The sequence below is a fragment of the Vipera ursinii genome, assembly GCF_947247035.1.
Source record: "Vipera ursinii genome assembly, chromosome: Z".
NCBI classification, from domain to species: Eukaryota; Metazoa; Chordata; class Lepidosauria; order Squamata; family Viperidae; genus Vipera; species Vipera ursinii.
This window is the reverse complement of record NC_139517.1, coordinates 108,405,889-108,424,750: the sequence shown is the minus strand read 5'-3', so window position 1 is coordinate 108,424,750 and position 18,862 is coordinate 108,405,889. Positions and strand designations below refer to the sequence as shown.

The 18,862-nt window shown below is 37.8% G+C and overlaps 1 protein-coding gene across 1 annotated transcript in view; it reads right to left on the bottom strand.

Moving 5' to 3' along the window:
* GPR158 (G protein-coupled receptor 158) overlaps nucleotides 1-18,862 on the bottom strand; it is a gene marked incomplete at both ends in the record, with an annotated part of 172,116 nt that overhangs the window by 137,161 nt on the left and 16,093 nt on the right. Inside the window, 1 exon segment of the mRNA XM_083378725.1 lies at nucleotides 6,486-6,591. Coding sequence (XP_083234851.1) covers nucleotides 6,486-6,591 — 106 coding nt within the window.

Below are 18,862 nucleotides of genomic sequence, written 5' to 3'. Positions count from 1 at the left end.
GCCTTAAAATGCCCAATTTTAAACTATATTATGAAGCTGCTGCATTAGTAGGAATAAGTGATTGGATTAATTTGACACAAGAGAGATTATTAAATCTTGAGGGCCATGATTTGTTGTTTGGCTGGCATGCATATTTGTTGTATGACAAGAAGGTAGACAATGTGTTTAGAGTGCATATTTTAAGACAGGCATTGCTGAGAGTTTGGAAGAAGTATAGACATAAGTTAGATTGCAAGATACCACTGTGGGCAATTCCAAAACATGCAATAGAAAATATACATGCTGGATTCAAACATGATGTGACTACGTACAAGGAGATCCTAAGTTTGGAAAGAAATGTTTGGTGTTTGAAATCATATAGCCTCTTGCGAGAAGAGAAGGTTGTTCAAAACTGGTTTCAATATACTCAGTTACGGGCCAGGTGGAAAGAAGACCAGAAAAATGGTTTTACAATGACTGATGAAAATTTGATAAAGCAAATTAGAAATCAGGGTCCAGCACATATTAAACGGATATATCTTGCATTGATAGAGATTGACTCAGAAACAGAGCTTGTTAAGGATTGTATGATAAAATGGGCCCAGAACATCCAGGAATTTATCACAATGGACACGTGGGAAAAGATTTGGGTGAGGAACGTAAAATTTACACAAGCTCAAAATCTAAGAGAGAATTTTTACAAAATGTTTTACAGATGGCATTTAGATCCTAAAAAGCTTGCAAGTATGTATCCGAATTATCATCCTAAATGTTGGAGGTGCGGTGATGAAGATGCAACATATTTTCATATATGGTGGACATGTAAAAAGGTTAAGGCTTTTTGGATAAAAGTCTGGTGGAACATGCAGAAGATTTTTAAACAGAGGATAAAGTTTTGTCCGCAGCTTTTTTTGTTGGGAATAATTGCAGATGCTACAGTTGTGGACACCAAGTTGATGTTGAATTTAATTACGGCAGCAAGACTTTTGATAGGTCAGTATTGGAAGAAAGAGGAACTGCCGACTATAGAAGAGTGGACTTTAAAGGTTTCCGACCTGGCAGAGATGGCGAAGATTTCGGCCTATTTGAAAGATCACTCGCAAGAACGCTATATTATGGAATGGAGAAAATGGATTGAGTTTATCCAGAACAAGTATAGGGTTAAGAAGTTCTATGTAGCATTTGAATAAGTCTTCTTTCTTTTTTTTTCTTTTTTTTTATTTTAGTTTCTTTATATATATTTAATATTACTAAGGCTTGTTTTATCCTATATAAGCTAGAGAGTGATGGATTTTAGAGTTTATAGTTGTTAGTATATGATTGTTTATGATTGCTTTTTATATATATACCTTGTATTTAGCTCTGGGAAGTCGGGGGGGGAAGGGGGGAGGGGGGAGAGGTAGGGGGGGAGAAGGGAGGGGGAGGGGGGTTTTAAAGGAAAATTGTATGTTAAAACTTTTCAATAAAAAAAAATTAAAATCAGTTAAAACAATTAATTAATTCAAGTCCCCGGAATTTAAAACTAAAACCCAATTAAAAATTAAAACCCCTCAGTCTGGCCAGACATCTGAAAGAGCCAAGTTTTCAGGTCCCAGCGAAATGAACGAAGGTCAAGGGCTATCCTAAGTTCTGTTATGTGTGCGCTGAAAGGGGTAGAATTTTGATTGCTCAGTTGCAGTCATCTTGACTGTTTACACACAGACACGCAGACACACATAGAGGAGCCCTGTCACAGGGCATCCAGAGCAATCCATTATTTCTCACAGCCCTGCTCTCTCTTTGCCCTTTCCTATACCGTAGACCAACCAGCTACACTTGAGGATCTCATGTGGCTTTTATGTATATGCACTGGAAATTATATGAAGGAATGAATACAAGCCACTCTATAACAACATTGTTGAAAACCTGTTAGCATCTTGGTAGCATTCAGTGAATTGTGTTACTTGATTTGATATCTATGCTTTTTGCTTAAAATATGGAATAGCAATAAATTCCCATGAATCTTCTCACATGTCCCTAACATTTATGGAGAGAACACACAAATACACATACACAGAAAATAATATGGAACATTCAGCATATTAACATTTATAATTTGGCCCTTTTGAAGTGAATATTTTTGTTTATACCCACATTTTTAAGCTGGGTGGCAGTTAAGCAAAAAAAAAATGGGTGATTATTTTTCTGACTGGGAGCAGAATGCTCCATGTTTAATGGTTTTCTCCCTCCAAGGCCCCAGGAGAACATCTGGAAATGTCACAGTGTTTCTGAGGGAGAGACTGACATTTTTCAGCCTTCTTTTTCCTTTGGTGAGAGGCTGAGAAGTTTAAGTGCAAAATAGGTGCGGTCTTTGAAAACTTAAAGCCCTGGTTTGGACTATTTTCAGAACAAAACAAAAATAGCAAATACTGTACTGTAATCATGTCTCTAGAAGGAGAAACAGTAGATTGACTTAGGAGCTCTCACAAATTGTATCTTAAATGGCTGTTTCAGTTAGCAATTTTATGATATGTGGACTTGCTGGCTTGGGGATTCTGGGAGTTGAAGTTCATTCTTCTTAAAGTGGCTAAGGTTGACAAACCCTCCTCTAGACTGAATACCTTAATTATAATGCATTGAGTCTGCTAACACAAAGCTAATTTTCATTGTTGTGTTTTTTAAAGAAAATATTGAATGAGGAGGCTCAGTTTTGGACTCTATATCCTGTCAGGGGCCTGAGTTTAGGAGTTTGTCCTGTTGGAATATGTCTGGGTTTCTGTTGTTGTTGTCGTTGTTTTTGCTATGAAAAGAATTGTTTCCATTTTTCTTTCAGTACAAATAACAAACATTTAGATCAAAAGAAGCCCCATACTTAAAAGTTAAACCAATATTCAAGGTGGGTTCCAATTTGGACATGAAGGCTTCTTTAGCTAAAAGGGCATGCCTCTGCTGTTTTGGGGAAATTCACATCACACTTAATGTATCAGACTAAGAATAACACAAGGCTCTACTGTCCATTTATCATTTGGCTAATCTCATCTTCCAAATGAAGACTTCCTCCTAAATTTAAAAGGACTCATTATACACCTTTGTTTGTTTGCTCAACGCTTCCTCCCTTCTTTTAGCTGCCTTTCTGTGCTCAACGTGCAAAGCCTTTTCCCCAGCTGCCACACACAAAACCTTCCTGCCAGTGTGACCTATTTAGTCTTGCTCTGCTCTTTCTGAAAAGAGTGTAAATAGAAACTTAGCCCCTTGGCACCCTCAGTCGGCCTTTCATAACTTGGTCCCAAATGCGAATAGCACCCAGCTAGACTGCCATTCATTAAATGTGTTAAATGTCAAAACCTTGCTGCTTTCATTCACTTTTCATGCTATTATTCTTATTTCCACGGATCTCTGAACACAGGTTTTGTTACAGAAGCCAATTACATGAAGTGCTTAGATACTCTGAGGTTTGTATTAATTGAGAGAATCAAGAGCTGGTTTCTACGGTAGCAATACAATAGTCTAATTTTGTTATAATTAGCTATTTGCCACAACTTCCCAAATCTTACTTCATGAATGGAAGGAGGAACAGGATACACTGTAGCTGAAGATCATACAGCACTTCATTAGTGGGTTATCTTTAAGAAAACAAGACATTGAAGAGGATTGCAGTTTCATAACATAGGAAAAAGCATAGTTGGTTGAGAAAACTAGAATACGGCATAGTAGTTAAGGTGTTGGATTAGAATCAGAGAACTGCCCACCAGATGATTTTGAACAAATGACTCTTAATTTCACCTACCCACATGATTGTATAGGTGGGAGAATGCTAAATTGGTTGCTCTTTGTTTCTAATGGGATCTAGTGGGATCCAGATCTAATAATTATCTAATGCACAGTAAGTGAATAATATATTTTTTATTTCCTCAAGGCAGACACATAGTCAGTGCTGCATGACATGTCGGGTGATTAGACTTCTCATAAGACATTCTTGCTAGGTAGATAGTTGGCCTCTATAGACAATTCCTGGAAGAACATCACTAGTAGCCATGCACTTTCTCACACAAAATCTCTTGGATAGAGATTGCACTATATGGTCTTTCTACTCTCTGAGTGAGAAGATAAATAAAGGGCAAATAGCAAGCTCCACAGTCTATATACAAGAGAGTGCAATACTACTACCCATTTCCTATTCCCTAAACTACTGATTCTCAACCTTGGCAACTTTAAGTTGTGTGTATTTATGGGAGTTGAAGTCCACACCTCTTAAAGTTGCCATAGTTGAAGAACACTGTCCAAAGCTATAAGAATTCCAGGGATTTTATAATTAATTAACATATTCCTTTTTGAATGTAAATAAGGTAAATACTGCTCCAATCACCCACAATACAGCAGATTCCTAGAGATACACACCCTTTGCATGTATATTCCTTTAGTTTTTTGTCTACAAGATGGTTCCTACATTTCTCTCCTTTCGTTCTCATAGAGATCTTCCACCCACAAAATTTGTCTCATCTTCTCTACTGGAAGAATAAATCTTTTCCAAACTTGGGAGCATCTCTATCAGAACTGAGGTGGCTTGCACATATAACAGTAGCCCATGAATTTGCAGAGACATATTGCAGTCTATAAGCCACAAAGAACACACAAAATATCAAACCGCAATGGGGGGATCTCATTGGCAAAAGCAAACAAATATTAACAGTTTGGTGAATTCAGATAGTGGAAGATTTTGTTTTTTTGCCTCAACAGGGAAAAGTAATCTTGTTTTGAGCTTTTCACTGATGAAAATAAGTCTAACTAATCTTGGCTATTAAGTTAATATAGCAACAGTTGAACAGTTAGTTACCAACAAGAAGCTTACAAATTCATAGCTGATATTGGGGTTGCCAGATTCTGGGCTGAAAATATCTGAATAATTTACCAGATGGCAGCAAAGAGTTTGTTTTACATGTATCACTGCTGTCATCTTGTGGTGATCTGGAGATTTGCAGCCCAAATCTGGTAGCAGCATATTGGCAGAAATTGCACAGTATTTTTTTCATTCCTATTTTGCAATATTTTGGCTGAAAATAACACTTATTTACCAACCAACTATAAAGTGCTTTTTATGCAAGGCTCTGAATGAATTATAAGAGAGCTAATGCTCAGGAAAAACAAACAAAATACAAAACATCCACCCACTTCGACTACGAAGAAAGATTTAACATTGGGAGCAAGTGGGGAAGAATTCAAATTGACTAGCATGGAAAGCAGGCTACTGCTGCTACTCCCACATCAGTAGACTGCAAGACATTTTCTCCTTTTCCTGATCCTCCCCCAGGTTTGTAAAAATATCTACTGCAAAGGCATGGTTCTATGTGGCCTCACTCTAAAAAAGCAATAAGTGCCACATTCTGGCATTCAGCCTATTCAGATATTAAACGTCCCTCCAAGCCAGGGGGTTTTCAGGGTCTGATAAAAAAAAGTAAAGATGATGATCATGATGAAACTCTGTCTATTCTTATGTGTGCTGCACATGCAGTGCGTATAAAAAATAGAAAGAGCTATTGCATCTTTGTGGTTGCTGTTTTGATTTTTGTGATCATAACTGTGGAACTTTTAAAGCAAAGATTACTCAGTTGAACAGGCTTTTACCAACATCTCTGCTGTAGAAAGTGTAATGGACATTGTTAAACAATGTGTATTAATGTACATAAATATTTAATCTCAGTTAAATGTGTTAAATGTGTAACATAGCTTCATTTGAAGTACACATAAAGGCCATTTTATTTGTTCATTCATACTCAGAACTCACCCAGTAGCACAAAGGATCTCAGGCCTGGTTTAAAAAACAAAAGCCACTGAAAAGCAAAACAATTCCTAAAAATCAAAGTATGTGATGCCCCTCTGATCTCAACCTTTACTTACCTAGAAATGCGTCCAGTGGCAAACAATACAGAAAGTTAATTGGGAAAAAAGTAAATGAGGGAAGTAAGTCTCTTCTTAAAAATAAAGCAGAGGATGAAGCAGAAATCCTGTATTATCTCATGGCTTTCCTTGTTTATTTTCAACATTAGTACATTGTTCTTGAAATGAGTTTCCAAGATAATATCATACAATATAGATATAGAATGCCCAAAGATGAAACGCAATGATTTTAGAGTTCTAAAATAGTCCTAGAGTCACAAAGTTGAAAGGAAACATTTTGGGAACAGAAGTTGTTTTGCCAACAGGCTTGGGAAATGTGTGATTTTGAAATAATCAAAACCTAAATAAAGGGTCAGATGTCATGAGATTTTTGGTAATCTCTTAGCCAAGATCTCATATAGACCTCATATGGGAATGTGAAATCTCACACAATATTATGTGAGAATGCTAATTTTTCTCAAAATCTTATCTAGATTTTGGCCATTGGCCATTGTTTTAAAAAGTTTTTTTTACTTAATTTGGCAGTTCTGTAATATTGACCAAGAATGTTGTCAGCCTTCATGCAAAATAAAATTTAACATAAAAGACTGCATTATAATTTATGAGTTAGTTTTCTTCACATGATTTCTTACCTCAGTATTATTTAAATTGCATGTGTGAGTTCCTGAAAACCAGCCTTCATTTGAACATTGATCAATATCCACTTTCTGTAGATTTATGTCGACTTTCACAACACCCCTGAAAAGAAAGGAAAGAAGATTAATTTGCATAAACCAGGGTACCATTTTTATTTCTATGGGAAAAAATAGAAAAAAGCTGTAGTCCATTTTAAGAGCATTTCTGAGAAGATATGATTAGTGAAATGAAGCATCTCCTTCAGTCAATCTAGTTACAAGGGCGAAAACTTCACCAAATATTAATGCAAAAAAAAGATACATTCTAGTTGGCTGGTATATCATAGTACAACTTTCTTTTACCTGGTGCTCTTCAGTTTATTGGATTAAATAATCATCAGCCAATTGACATGCAACACTATTCAGGGTTTGTGGTAACTATATTCCAACCCCTCTGGGAATATTAGGTTTGGGAATATTACATCAATGCATGGTGGTTATAAACTGTCTGTTGATCCCTAAGGGATAATTATAATTCCTAATAATAATTCATCCAGAGCCATCATTCAACATATTTCCAAGCCCAGAGAAAGTAAACTTTCATATGCTCTCCTGATTCATCCAAATTCATCAGAAAATGGAGCAGAATTGTTGTCTGATTTTATGAACAGAATCTTTCTGTGCCAATAATGGTCTGTCCCAGGCAATTGCTCCTTTTCACATACCTAGAAATAGTAGATCTTGCTTATGGAATTAACTCCTCTTGTATAGTGTCCTTGATGATAGCAGAATTATTTAATTAATTGCAGGTGGATATTAAATCCTTTTTTTTCTCATTGGTTCAAGCAAATGTACAACAGTTCTAGGATCAAGCCCTAGGGAAATCAGGAGAACTTAAGCTCTCTACAAGGTATTCAAGGTGGGCTGGACTTAGATCTCCTGCAAGCATGCAGGGACTTGTGACTTATGACATGTTTGACCCCTCCCTCAGAGTCAAACAGCATCAGGAAAGTATCCTCATTTAAGAAAACTGGGGCAGTCTTCCCAACCTGGTTGTTAATTCTGGGAGATATAATCAAATATATCTGAAATGTTCATGGTAATGGATGGCTGGCATGGATGAGGATAAATTAAAAGAGAAAGAACTGTAAATATAACACCTATTTTTAAATAACACCCATGAGATACCATCAGTCCATACAGGCTGCAAGTAGCCACTTATCAAGAATTTCTAGATTTAAAATGATTCTATTATGGATCCTGTTCAAAATAAACCTGCATACTTCTGACTTAGTTGTGACATGAATGCTGATCCATGTGAAGTTCATTTGTCATCTTTCCTACCTTGGAAGAAATATTGCTATAGGCAGAAATAATTGCTTTTACTTTCAAAAATGTATACAGCTCCAGAAGATCTTTTGTTTCTTCCTTTATTTTTTGGAAAGGCTTTTGGCTTAAAATGTATCCCCTAACAATTTTCTGGAATGGACATATGAATTTGTAACATTGACTATGGAGAAATATGGGGGCAAGAGTTGTAGAATCATAGATTAGCCATAGCTCTATGGTCTTTCTCTTTAAGAAAAATAATATTACATGCCCTTTTCATGTAAAAGGCCTCCTATGCAACCCCAAGTTTGAAAGGGATCAGATTAGAGCCGGGATTTGCAACTGTTCCCATGAAAACCACTAAAAATTTGCAAGATTTCAGATTTATTATGTGAAAAACTAAAGATGTCAAAAGGAGCCATATTGTTAATACATTAAAATAGAAGCTAATGGGACACCTCCCCTCCAAGCTAGAAAACATCTGCCAATGAGAATAAACAATGGGCGATAACATAAACAAGCAATCTGCTTTGGAAGAAACTACTCATATTAATGTTTCCATTGTAACTCAAAACTCTTCATAGCATTAGCAGGTCTTACATCTCAAAAGCCATTATTTATTATTTCAATTTCAACTTCCATACTAACAAGACCTGTTTTCTATACTTGATCCAACAGCGTATAAGGATTCCCACCATCCATCCTCTTCTTTGTGGCTATCCAGATAACTGATACCTTTTCCAATGATTATTGTGTTTGGTTGGTTTGCTCCTTACTTGGTACCTGTGAACTTCATCCTATATTTAGATCAAATTTAAAAGAGTGCCCTAGAGCAAATAGTATACACATCACATCAATAAATAACAAATTAAAATTAATTTAAAAACTAATAAAATAATAAATCAAAAAATAAACTACTTCTCAGGACTACTCCATGCCTTGTAAAATTGGCCTAGAATGCATATTTGTATACAAAAACCTCCTTGCATTTCCAAGTAACGTTGAGAAACACTCCCAAAAGAAAGACATTGCATTCTGTGGTCAATGAACTGACTCACTACTGTAGAAAGAAATTTCCTATTGAATGAATTGGGAACTAGGTAAGTATTTTTCCAAATAACATTCCACAAATGGGAGAACAGCTGACTCTAATGCGTAATGATCTCTATGGAATTTCTCTGAAACACCAAACAACAATGAATTTAACCTCTCTGCTTGTTGTTTGTCAAGAGTATTTCCCAGGGGTACCACCTGTAATGTTGCAGAAAGCAATCAGCCAGCCAAGCTAGCAAGAAGCAAATATTACACTCACAAAAAGAATCATGATGAATTTGATGAAACCATTACTTTATAGATGTAGGACAGGTTGGTCCCCAAAATCTTACAGTCTCTCAAACCTACTAAGTTGAAATGTTTAAAGTGGAGATGTGGTGAAAGAAGTTTTGGTGAATTAGATTTGATAACTAGAGTGTCAAAGGACTCTGAACTGCAATTTGTAATGCTGTTAAGGGTAAAGCAAACAGAAATATCCCAAAATACAAAAGGCAAAAGAAGGCAAAATGGCTGCCTACTGATAGGCTGTAAACAACTGAAGAAATGTAGAAAGCAAGAGATAACAGACACAGAGGAAAAACTAAATGCTAAACTCTGGAGAGGAGCAGGAAAAGACAAGGACTGATATCAAAATAAGCAATGCAAAGAGGGTAACAAATGATTGGGAAGGACAAGAGGCTTACTTAAAATTGCAGAAATGAAGAACATCTTTTATGTATATGGGCATAATAAAAGACCAAGAAGACAAAAAAACTACTTAGAAAGACATAAAGAAAATCTGGCATAAATATACAAAAGAACAGTTAAAAAAATCCTTAAATCAGTGATGAGTTGGATCATTTATTGTGGAAATGAACTTAAATTGCTACTAACAAAGCTTCAAGAGATCATGAAATACTAGCAAAACTGCTTAAACCCTATAGAAAGATGCACTTAAAATATCACATTTTGTTTGCAAACAGTCGTGGGAAAGGCAGGCGACGCTAAAGAACTGAGAATGTTCATCAAACTGCTGAAATATTGCATTGATCTCACATGCTAGTAGGATTCTACTAAAGATTCAGCAACTCACTTTTCCAAATTGCATAGAACAAGAACTTCCAGATCCACAAACTGAGTTTAAAAAAGGAGGAGGAGGAGCAGAAATCACATTGCTAAGATCTGATGGTTAATGGAATGATGAAGGGAGTTCCAAAAAGGCCTAGCTTCCTTTTATTGATAAAACCTTTGGACTGATTAGGTCACAAGAAATTATGACTGCTTCATCTATTTTTGGAATAAATTATATGTTGACAAGAAAGTAACAACTAACTGGTTAAAAATTGGGGGAAACTACAGATTTTTTAAGAAGAGGATAGACAGTCAGTTGCCTGAGATGGTATAGGTTCTCCTGCTTAAGTGGGGGGCTGGACTAGAAGACCACCAAGGTCCCTTCCAACTCTAGTCTAGTCTAGTCTAGTCGTCTAGTCTAGTCTAGTCTAGTCTAGTCTAGTCTAGTCTAGTCTGGTCTAGTCTATATTGTCATATTATTCTTTAACTCATATAGAGAATACATCATAAGAAATGCTGAAGTAGAAGAAATAGAAAGTGGAAGTAAACATTTTTAGAAGACCAGAAGCATGGGTAGATTAAAGGTAATTAAAAAAGGCTGACAGAAAACAAGATAGATCAATTCTGTCACAGTTAACAGAAGCACGAGCTTATGAAAACTCAAGGAACAAAACAGCAAACGACTTTCTTATCTGGTAGCAACTAATTAGAGCCAGTTTAGTACAGGGGTTAAAGCAGCAGGCTAGAACCAGGAAACCACGAGTTCTAATCCCACCCTAGGCACAAAGCTAGCAGAGTGACCTTAGGTCTGTCACTTTCTCTCAGGTTCAGGAAGGAAGCAATGTCAAATCACTTTAGAAAAAACTGCAAAAACTTCTCCAGGCAACCTCTGAGAGCTGGACATGGAAGAAAAAAAAAGGCAGCTTATTACATTTCAGAATCATGGCACAGAGGAGTTTGTACAAGACAGTAGTGTACATCTGTATTGTAGTCTGCTGATCACAGAACAGAGAAAAACCTGCAAATCAACAGTTCACCCAAAGCCCAACTGATTAGTCTATAATTATATTAGGAGGTGAACTCAGCATTTTTCCTTATAGCCTATAAGTAATTTCTGGGATCTGCTGTTGCAAGATTTAGTACTGGTTCCTCCAGGTTTAGTGGTCCCATGCTTTTCTCTATTATCGATTGGGAAACAAAAGTGACCAACAGCTACTGATCTCATGTTCTGTTTGTGAATGTTTCAGAGGCAGCTGATCAGCTGCTGGGCAAAACAGCTGCTCGTTAGTAAATATTAGCGAAAATAGGGGGCTTCTTAATACTTTCTACTAAACTGAATCCCCAGAACTGTGCTATTCTGCACGTTGTATTGGCCAGCCCATTTTCCATGTTGCAGAGGACTTCCCATCAGATAATAAAAGAGTATCTGAAGGGAAGAACAATATCAACAAGATAGTATGTTGTGCATACTATCTTGTTGATATTGTTCTTCCCTTCAGTATGGAGTATGTTCTGCATACTATCTTGATGAAAAACAAATATTATGTAATGCAAAAAAAGGAGAAAGATCCCTTTGTGGAGTGAAACAAATATAGCACAGAAAGAGAGGAAATATATAATCATAGTGATAATTTATCACATTTATATGCCATTCGGCTTCCAGCGACTTATCCCAGCGCTATGCCACGTCATCTTTGATGTGAACAACCTTTCAATCTAATGATTTCTTAACAAGACAGAAGAGTCTTGCTTCAAGTGAAAACTCAAGTGGGTCTAAAATTGAGTCAGTAACTGGCATGTCAGTAATTGGCATGTCCTAGACAAATCAAGGCCTACTTGACCCACCACATCAACCCAAACAAGTCTATTATCAAATTATGATCTACTTCAAACTCTTTCCCTTGCTAGCTTTCCAATTGTCCAGGTTCATTCACAGAATTTTGTTGGATGACCCAGACAATTATTTTCCATTTGTAACTTCCCACTATGTCCCCACTGCTATGTATTTTTCATAATACAGAACAGGAAAAACTGCACAATGTCTTCCCCTAATGTAATATTTTCTAGATATCTAGATTTCACCTTCCAGAATTCTCAGGATTAGTCATGTTGCCAATGAATTCAAAGAGTTCAAATCAACATCTGATTCCATCCACGTTGGGGAAAGTTGGCCTAGTAACACAAAGAAAGAAGTATTGCAGTGATGGACAACCTTTATATTTTTAAGAGAACAAGGGTCATATCAGCCTGCCAAAGGTTCAAAATGGGGTAGATAAGCTGATTTTCCATTGTTTCCTGGAGGTTTTTTTTTTTAAAAAAACAAGTTTTATTAATTTTCTAATTTTACATCCAAATATTTATGAAGCAGTGTGGTGGTTGGGTGATCAAAGGTTAACAATAACAAATAACAAAATCTTTAGTGATCAGCTCAGGTTACATCAACAAGAGTTCCCTCTCCAGTTCCCTTAATTACAATAACATAATCAAATTAATACATTTCTAATTGTAACACAATCAATTAGAACAATTTTCAATACATTTTCATTTATACATATCCAAGTCCTGTTGTTAAATTTTACCTAATTGCAATACAGTGTTCTAAAATAGCCTATAGTATCTTTGTTGCTGTTGTTGTTGTTGTTGTTGTTGTTAGTTGCGAAGTCGTGTCCGACCCATCGCGACCCTATGGACAATGTTCCTCCAGGCCTTCCTGTCCTCTACCATCTTCTGGAGTCCATTTAAGCTCACGTCTACTGTTTCAGTGACTCCATCCAGCCACCTCATTCTCTGTCATCCCCTTCTTCTCTTGCCCTCAATCTTTCCCAGCATTAGGCTCTTCTCCAGTGAGTCCTTCCTTCTCATTAGGTGGCCAAAGTATTTGAATTTTAGCTTCAGGATCTGGCCTTCTAAAGAGCAGTCAGGGTTGATCTCCTCTAGGACTGACCGGTTTGATTGCCTTGCAGACCAAGGAACTCGCAGGAGTCTTCTCCAGCACCATAGTTCAAAGGCTTCAATTCTTTGGCGCTCAGCCTTTCTTATGGTCCAGCTTTCACTGCCATACGTTGCAACTGGGAAGACCATAGCCTTGACTATACGCACTTTTGTTGACAGGGTGATGTCTCTGCTTTTTAGTGTGTTGTCTAGATTTGCCATGGCTTTCCTCCCGAGGAGCAAGCGTCTTTTAATTTCTTGGCTACAGTCCCCATCTGCAGTGATCTTGGAGCCCAGGAAAATAAAATCTGTCACTACCTCCATTTCTTCCCCATCTATTTGCCAGGAATTGAGAGGGCCAGATGCCATGATCTTGGTTTTCTTAATGTTTAGTTTCAACCCAAGTTTTGCACTCTCCTTCTTTACTCGCAACAAGACACTCTTTAGTTCCTCTTCACTTTCTGCCATTAGAGTGGTATCATCTGCATATCTTAGGTTGTTGATGTTTCTTCCAGCAATCGGATCCTTTCCAAATTTTGAACCAATCAGTGGTTCCGTGTCCAGTTCTCACTGTTGCTTCTTGGCCCGCATATAGGTTTCTCAAGAGACAAATAAGATGGTCTGGTATGCCCATCTCTTTAAGGACTTGCCACAGTTTGTTATGATCCACACAATCAAAGGCTTTAGCATAGTCAATGAAGCAGAAGTAGATCTTTTTCTGGAACTCTCTAGCTTTCTCCATGATCCAGCGTATGTTAGCAATTTGATCTCTAGTTCCTCTGTCTCTTTGAAATCCTGCCTGTACTTCTGGTAGTTCTCGATCCACATACTGCTGGAGTCTAGCTTGTAGAATTTTAAGCATAACTTTACTAGCATGAGAAATGAGTGCAATGGTGCGATAGTTTGAACATTCTTTGGCACTGCCTTTCTTTGGAATTGGAATGTAAACTGATCTTTTCCAATCCTGTGGCCACTGTTGAGTTTTCCAAATTTGCTGGCAAATTGAATATAGTATCTAGAAAACTTATTTTTCTGGTAACCCACATTTCCCCTATTTGATTATATAATAATTATCATGTCTAAAATACAAACATTGTTCATTTCAGTGTATTCTTATTTTATACAAATATATCCTGTTTATCATCTTAACAGTTCATCAATTATTGAAAAATATATATTTTGTTATATCATTCCAAATTCTATGATATAATTCAGAGATGTTCTAGTAAATAATTTTCCTTTCCCTTAGAAATATAAAATCTAAATATAAAATCAGTTTATATCTTTTGAAGATTTCCCTTGGTCCATTTAAAGAAAATTTTAAGCTCTGTCATTAGAAATCCCAGCAAGTAGAAAGAAAAAAGAAAAAGAAAGATCTCATTTTTAAAAATCTAACTCTCGCCTTCTTTTTGTGCCAAACAGGCTTCCATGTCAATGCCTTTAAATTCTCAAATGTGTCTCCCTTTCTTCCTACACATATTGTTTGAGTCCAGAGAGACCATCTAATTATCAGTTTTTCAAAAGAAATCTCCCCTTTATAATCATTAAATTGTTGCTGTAATAAATCAATTCTTGATGTTTGGTGTAGTATAGTTGTCATTAGTTCAATCTGACCTTCTTCTTCTTCCAGTTCCATCTGGCTCAGGTAAGAGGTCATGTCTGGTGTTTTGGTTGTTGTTTGGTTGGCTAGATTTTCAGTGTACTGTATTTGAAGGCCTTCGGCATTCTCCATCTTAGTGTTGCTTTCTGTGGCTTCTGTTGTTTTTTGGATTGTAGATTTTATAGTTGGAATCAAGATTTGGGCATCAAGGTCCTCAGTAGATTGTATTTGCTGTTCTTTAGCATCTTCTATTTTGATGTTAATTTCCTCCTCTTCGTTTGGTTTTTGAATTGTCAAATCATCAGTTAAAGTCACATTTTGGTTTGGTAGATTTGAGCTGTCAGATTTATTTTGCAGTCTGGCTTTCATTTGCTCAGCCACTGCCAGGATTGTTTCAAGTATCAGTTTATAGTTAAGTGGTGGAAAGAATTCTTCCATTTCTTTGGTGTTTACAGATAGGTGTTTCGTGGAGGCTATTTTTAATAAAAGCCAATAAATATCTGTTAGGAATTGTTGTGCAGAGGTCTCTTTGTGCTACCAAGGAGTTGCACAGACAAGGAAGGGTACTGAGAACAGTAAGAGTCACACAGTAACCACAAGAATACACTGAGTTGTAAAAGCAAAAAGTATTTTACTTTGAGGTGGTGTAAGAACAAAAATGCACGGTCAAAAATAAACAGTCCAGGTCATACACAATAGCAACAGTCCAAGGAGTAATCCAAAATACAAAGTCTTCTTACCGGTCCAGAGGTCAATACACAGTTGTACAGGTTTATCACAGTAGTAAACCAACAGTACAGCAAAACAGAGAAAAAACAGTAATAGTAGAGAGCAGTGAATTCAGAGAGAGAGAAGCTACATTCCTAGCTCCCTCTTATGGCCATGAGAACACTTACACACCCATTGGCCAATTAACATCTTAAAGTTACAACATCATCATGGCTTATATATTTCCAACCCAACATTGTAGGCTATCACCATATGCCTAACAATATCCACCTCCACTATTGCTAAAAGTTGTTTTGCCAGGTGTTGCCAATTCTTATCTTTAAAGATAATATCAAGGTCAAATCTGAAATTGAGCCAAATCTCAGAAGAGGGATGAGGTTTGCTTGCTATATCAGGTTTTGCCACAAGATGTCCTCACTGGCCTGTAAAATCTTTTCCAAACTTATAAAAATCCATTTTTTCCCCTTTTTGCCCTTCTTTCACAGCTTAAAAGGTAGATAGGATAGTAAGTTCCCATAAAAATAAGGATTTTTTAATAACCCAAAAGTTCCAAAAATACAAATATAATTGCTTAAATGTTCAGTTAATAAGTTTTTTTAAGGCTTTAAAATTTTAATTCCGCATGTAAGTAGTCACTGCTCTTTCAAAAGGAGGGGGAGATAATTTTCAGGAAAGTCCCACAGGAAAGTAGTTAGGGGAGTAAGAAAGGTAAGGTCTCACCCAGCTCCTCCAGATTGCTTCGGTGTGCTTGATAGTGCTTTTTGGCTTTCGGCAGGGAACGGCTTAATAATCGGCCATATTAATGGCCAATCTCTTTTTCTTCGGGCCAGAGGAGCTGCTCCAGATCAAGCGGAGGGCTGCTGCCCTTCCGCGATCACAGGGAGGGCCTCCTCATGGTGATCGCTCCTCCAGGGCGACTTTTGACTCTTTTCAGAGTCCTCCAAGGAAGAAAGATCGGACGGCGGGGAGAGGGTTCTTCCCACATGTCCGCTGGTGCCACATGCACAAACTGGAAGCCCTGGATCAGAGAGAGTTTTAAGCTCTGTGAAATGTATTTTCAGGCTTATTGCTAAAACTTTCATGTTTTTGGACCTTCACAATGTAGGAAACCTTGCCATTATGTTACTAAATTTGGTAATATGATTGGGGGGCATTTGAGGCCACAGAAATGAGCTCAGGGGCTACTTTTGGTCTTTAAGCCATAGGTTGCCGTTCCCTGGTCAAAAGCATGAAATATAAATTTATGCAGCCCATAAGCAAAGCTCAAGTATATATACAGTAAGAACTGCAAAATTACAATTCATAGCTGCAAGGTATTGACCTAGCATAATAAATTTGCTTTACAGAGCCTGGAAAATTGCCTTGTCCAATTATTGGTGTTCTGAATGGCCACACTATTCTTTTACTGTAAACATTTGAACTTTACATAGGCATCTCACTGACTGAAACACTTCTGCATGATGGTCTCTTGGTAGAACTGTGGGGTTTTGTTTGTTTTTAAAAAGGACCTATGTCAACAAAGATAACACCATGCATCCAGTGAACTGGGTTTTATCCCATAAAACCTAATGCCATAATGAATCTCTTTGAGACCTTTAGGAAGCTTTGCAGTATATTTGTACAAGAAATGAATGCAGGCTTTTCCTATCTAGAAAAGGATCTAGGATCTAGCTTATTTTCTATTTAGATCTTTGGATTCCCTCAGTCAGAACCATATGTAAAATAGTATAAAGTAGACATTGACTTGCAGAACATTAGAACACTGAGTTCAGCCTGGGGATTTATTTTTAGAACAGACACAGGAGTTAACAAGCAAATAGAGAATATATAGGTATGCACACAGAGACACAAACACACAATTAATTTATATGCTGGCAAAGTGAGGAGAAGGAGGGAGGGAGGGAGGGAGGGAGGGAGGGGAGAGAATTATTATACTTAATAACTTATGTTTATGTCCTTATAACATATATACACTTATTCCTGTGAGTCAGAAACCATTGCTTTTTATTGCAAATAATCCAGATATTTGTTACTTTCTGCCAAAGCACTTGAAACACATTTTAAAAAGAAATATTCTCACTTCTTGGAATTTCTTCATTTTAAAACATAATAATTCATTATTTATGGTCTCTATTCACATAAAAGACTATCAGTTTACCCTTCTTTACCTAGAAAGAAAATTCATTGGAATCAATGGAACCTTTTTCCAAATAGCACACATAAGATCAGGCCTCATAAACTCACACTTGGCAATCTGGGGGGTTAATGCCACAAATTTCATTAATTTATCAAAACATGGGTATTTTCTACAATGGAATACTTGTCTAAGAAAATCAAGCTCAATGCTTTGCTTTGAAAACCTGACCTAGAATAAATCATTACTGACCTTTAAACAGTAGTTGGTTGCTAAAATGTGAATAGCCAGGATTAAGTCCTGCCAAATTTATTTTACAGCTCAGGCTGAGATATTGAAAAGAATCAGAAATGGCTGCCGGGCACAGCAGAAATTGGATCAAAGCTTAACTTAAAATTATGGACCTGTGGTCTAGAGTGTTAAGTTGGGTTCAAGAATTGGAGATGACACAGGTTCAGGAGTTACGTTGCTTTATTGAGGAACATGGCCGAACTGGGGAACCAAGGATTTCAGCCCTCATTTATACCTAACCAGGTAACTGCCTGGCCAATGGGTTAAAATCCAAGCATCCTGTCGGCTGGTCAGACAATCCCTTTAAATCCGGCTCTCCCGCCGAACGCTGTCTCTTTGTTCTGGCTTCCCGCCGAACACTGTTCCTGCTTGCTGTTCCTGCATGGAGCTGTCCAGCTCTGCACCTCCTTAATTCATTAACCCCTCACGTGTATTCAGAACCTGCATACACTACACCCCTTCCCCCATGGTGGGGACACACCCTCGTTCCCATTTACTTCTTTCCCCGTATGCACACTATCAACACAACTTACCCACAACCCCCTACGCCCCCTCAAGTACGTACATAATCTGAGAGGTAGGCTGGAGGCCTGTGGGCTCGGCCAGACCGCCTAGGGGGATCCCCCCCACAGACTTGATATTGTCCTTTGAGCTTATGCTTCTTTGGTTATGCTCCCCCGGTGCTGGTGAAAAAGATGATGGGGTTTCAGATGTGGTCGCCCCTGGGTTATGTGGCCTCCTTTGACTGGCCCCAGGTGACATCAGTCCCTCACTCTGATCCAGCTGTTGATGAGGTCGGAGCAGTTCCAACCCCTCTGATATGGGAACTATCTCCCTGTTCGTTGTGTCTCTTTGGTCACTCTGAATCACTACAGGTTGGGTGTCTCTTTGGTCACTCTGAGTCACTATAGGTTGGAGTGAGGCCTCTTGCCCATTATTAGCTGGGCCCCTCTCAGGTGCTCGACGCCTGAGTTGGTCAACATGTCTCCTCCACAGTAAACCCCCCTCCACCCTAACGATGTAAGATACTGGTCCCATCCGCTACACTACTTTCCCTTGCAACCATGTATCCCTGGAGCTACAGTTCCTAGCCCAGATGAGGTCCCCCGTTGTAAATTCCCTGGGAACCTTTAGGTGTTCCACATCTGCCGCCACTCTGTCTGGGTGTAGTCTGTCAAGAGTGGTTATGAGGCGCCTTCTCCAATGAAGTTCCACTGGGGTCTTCCCAGTCATGGTGCAGGGAGTGGTGTGTTGGTGCAACAGGAATTTGGCCAAATG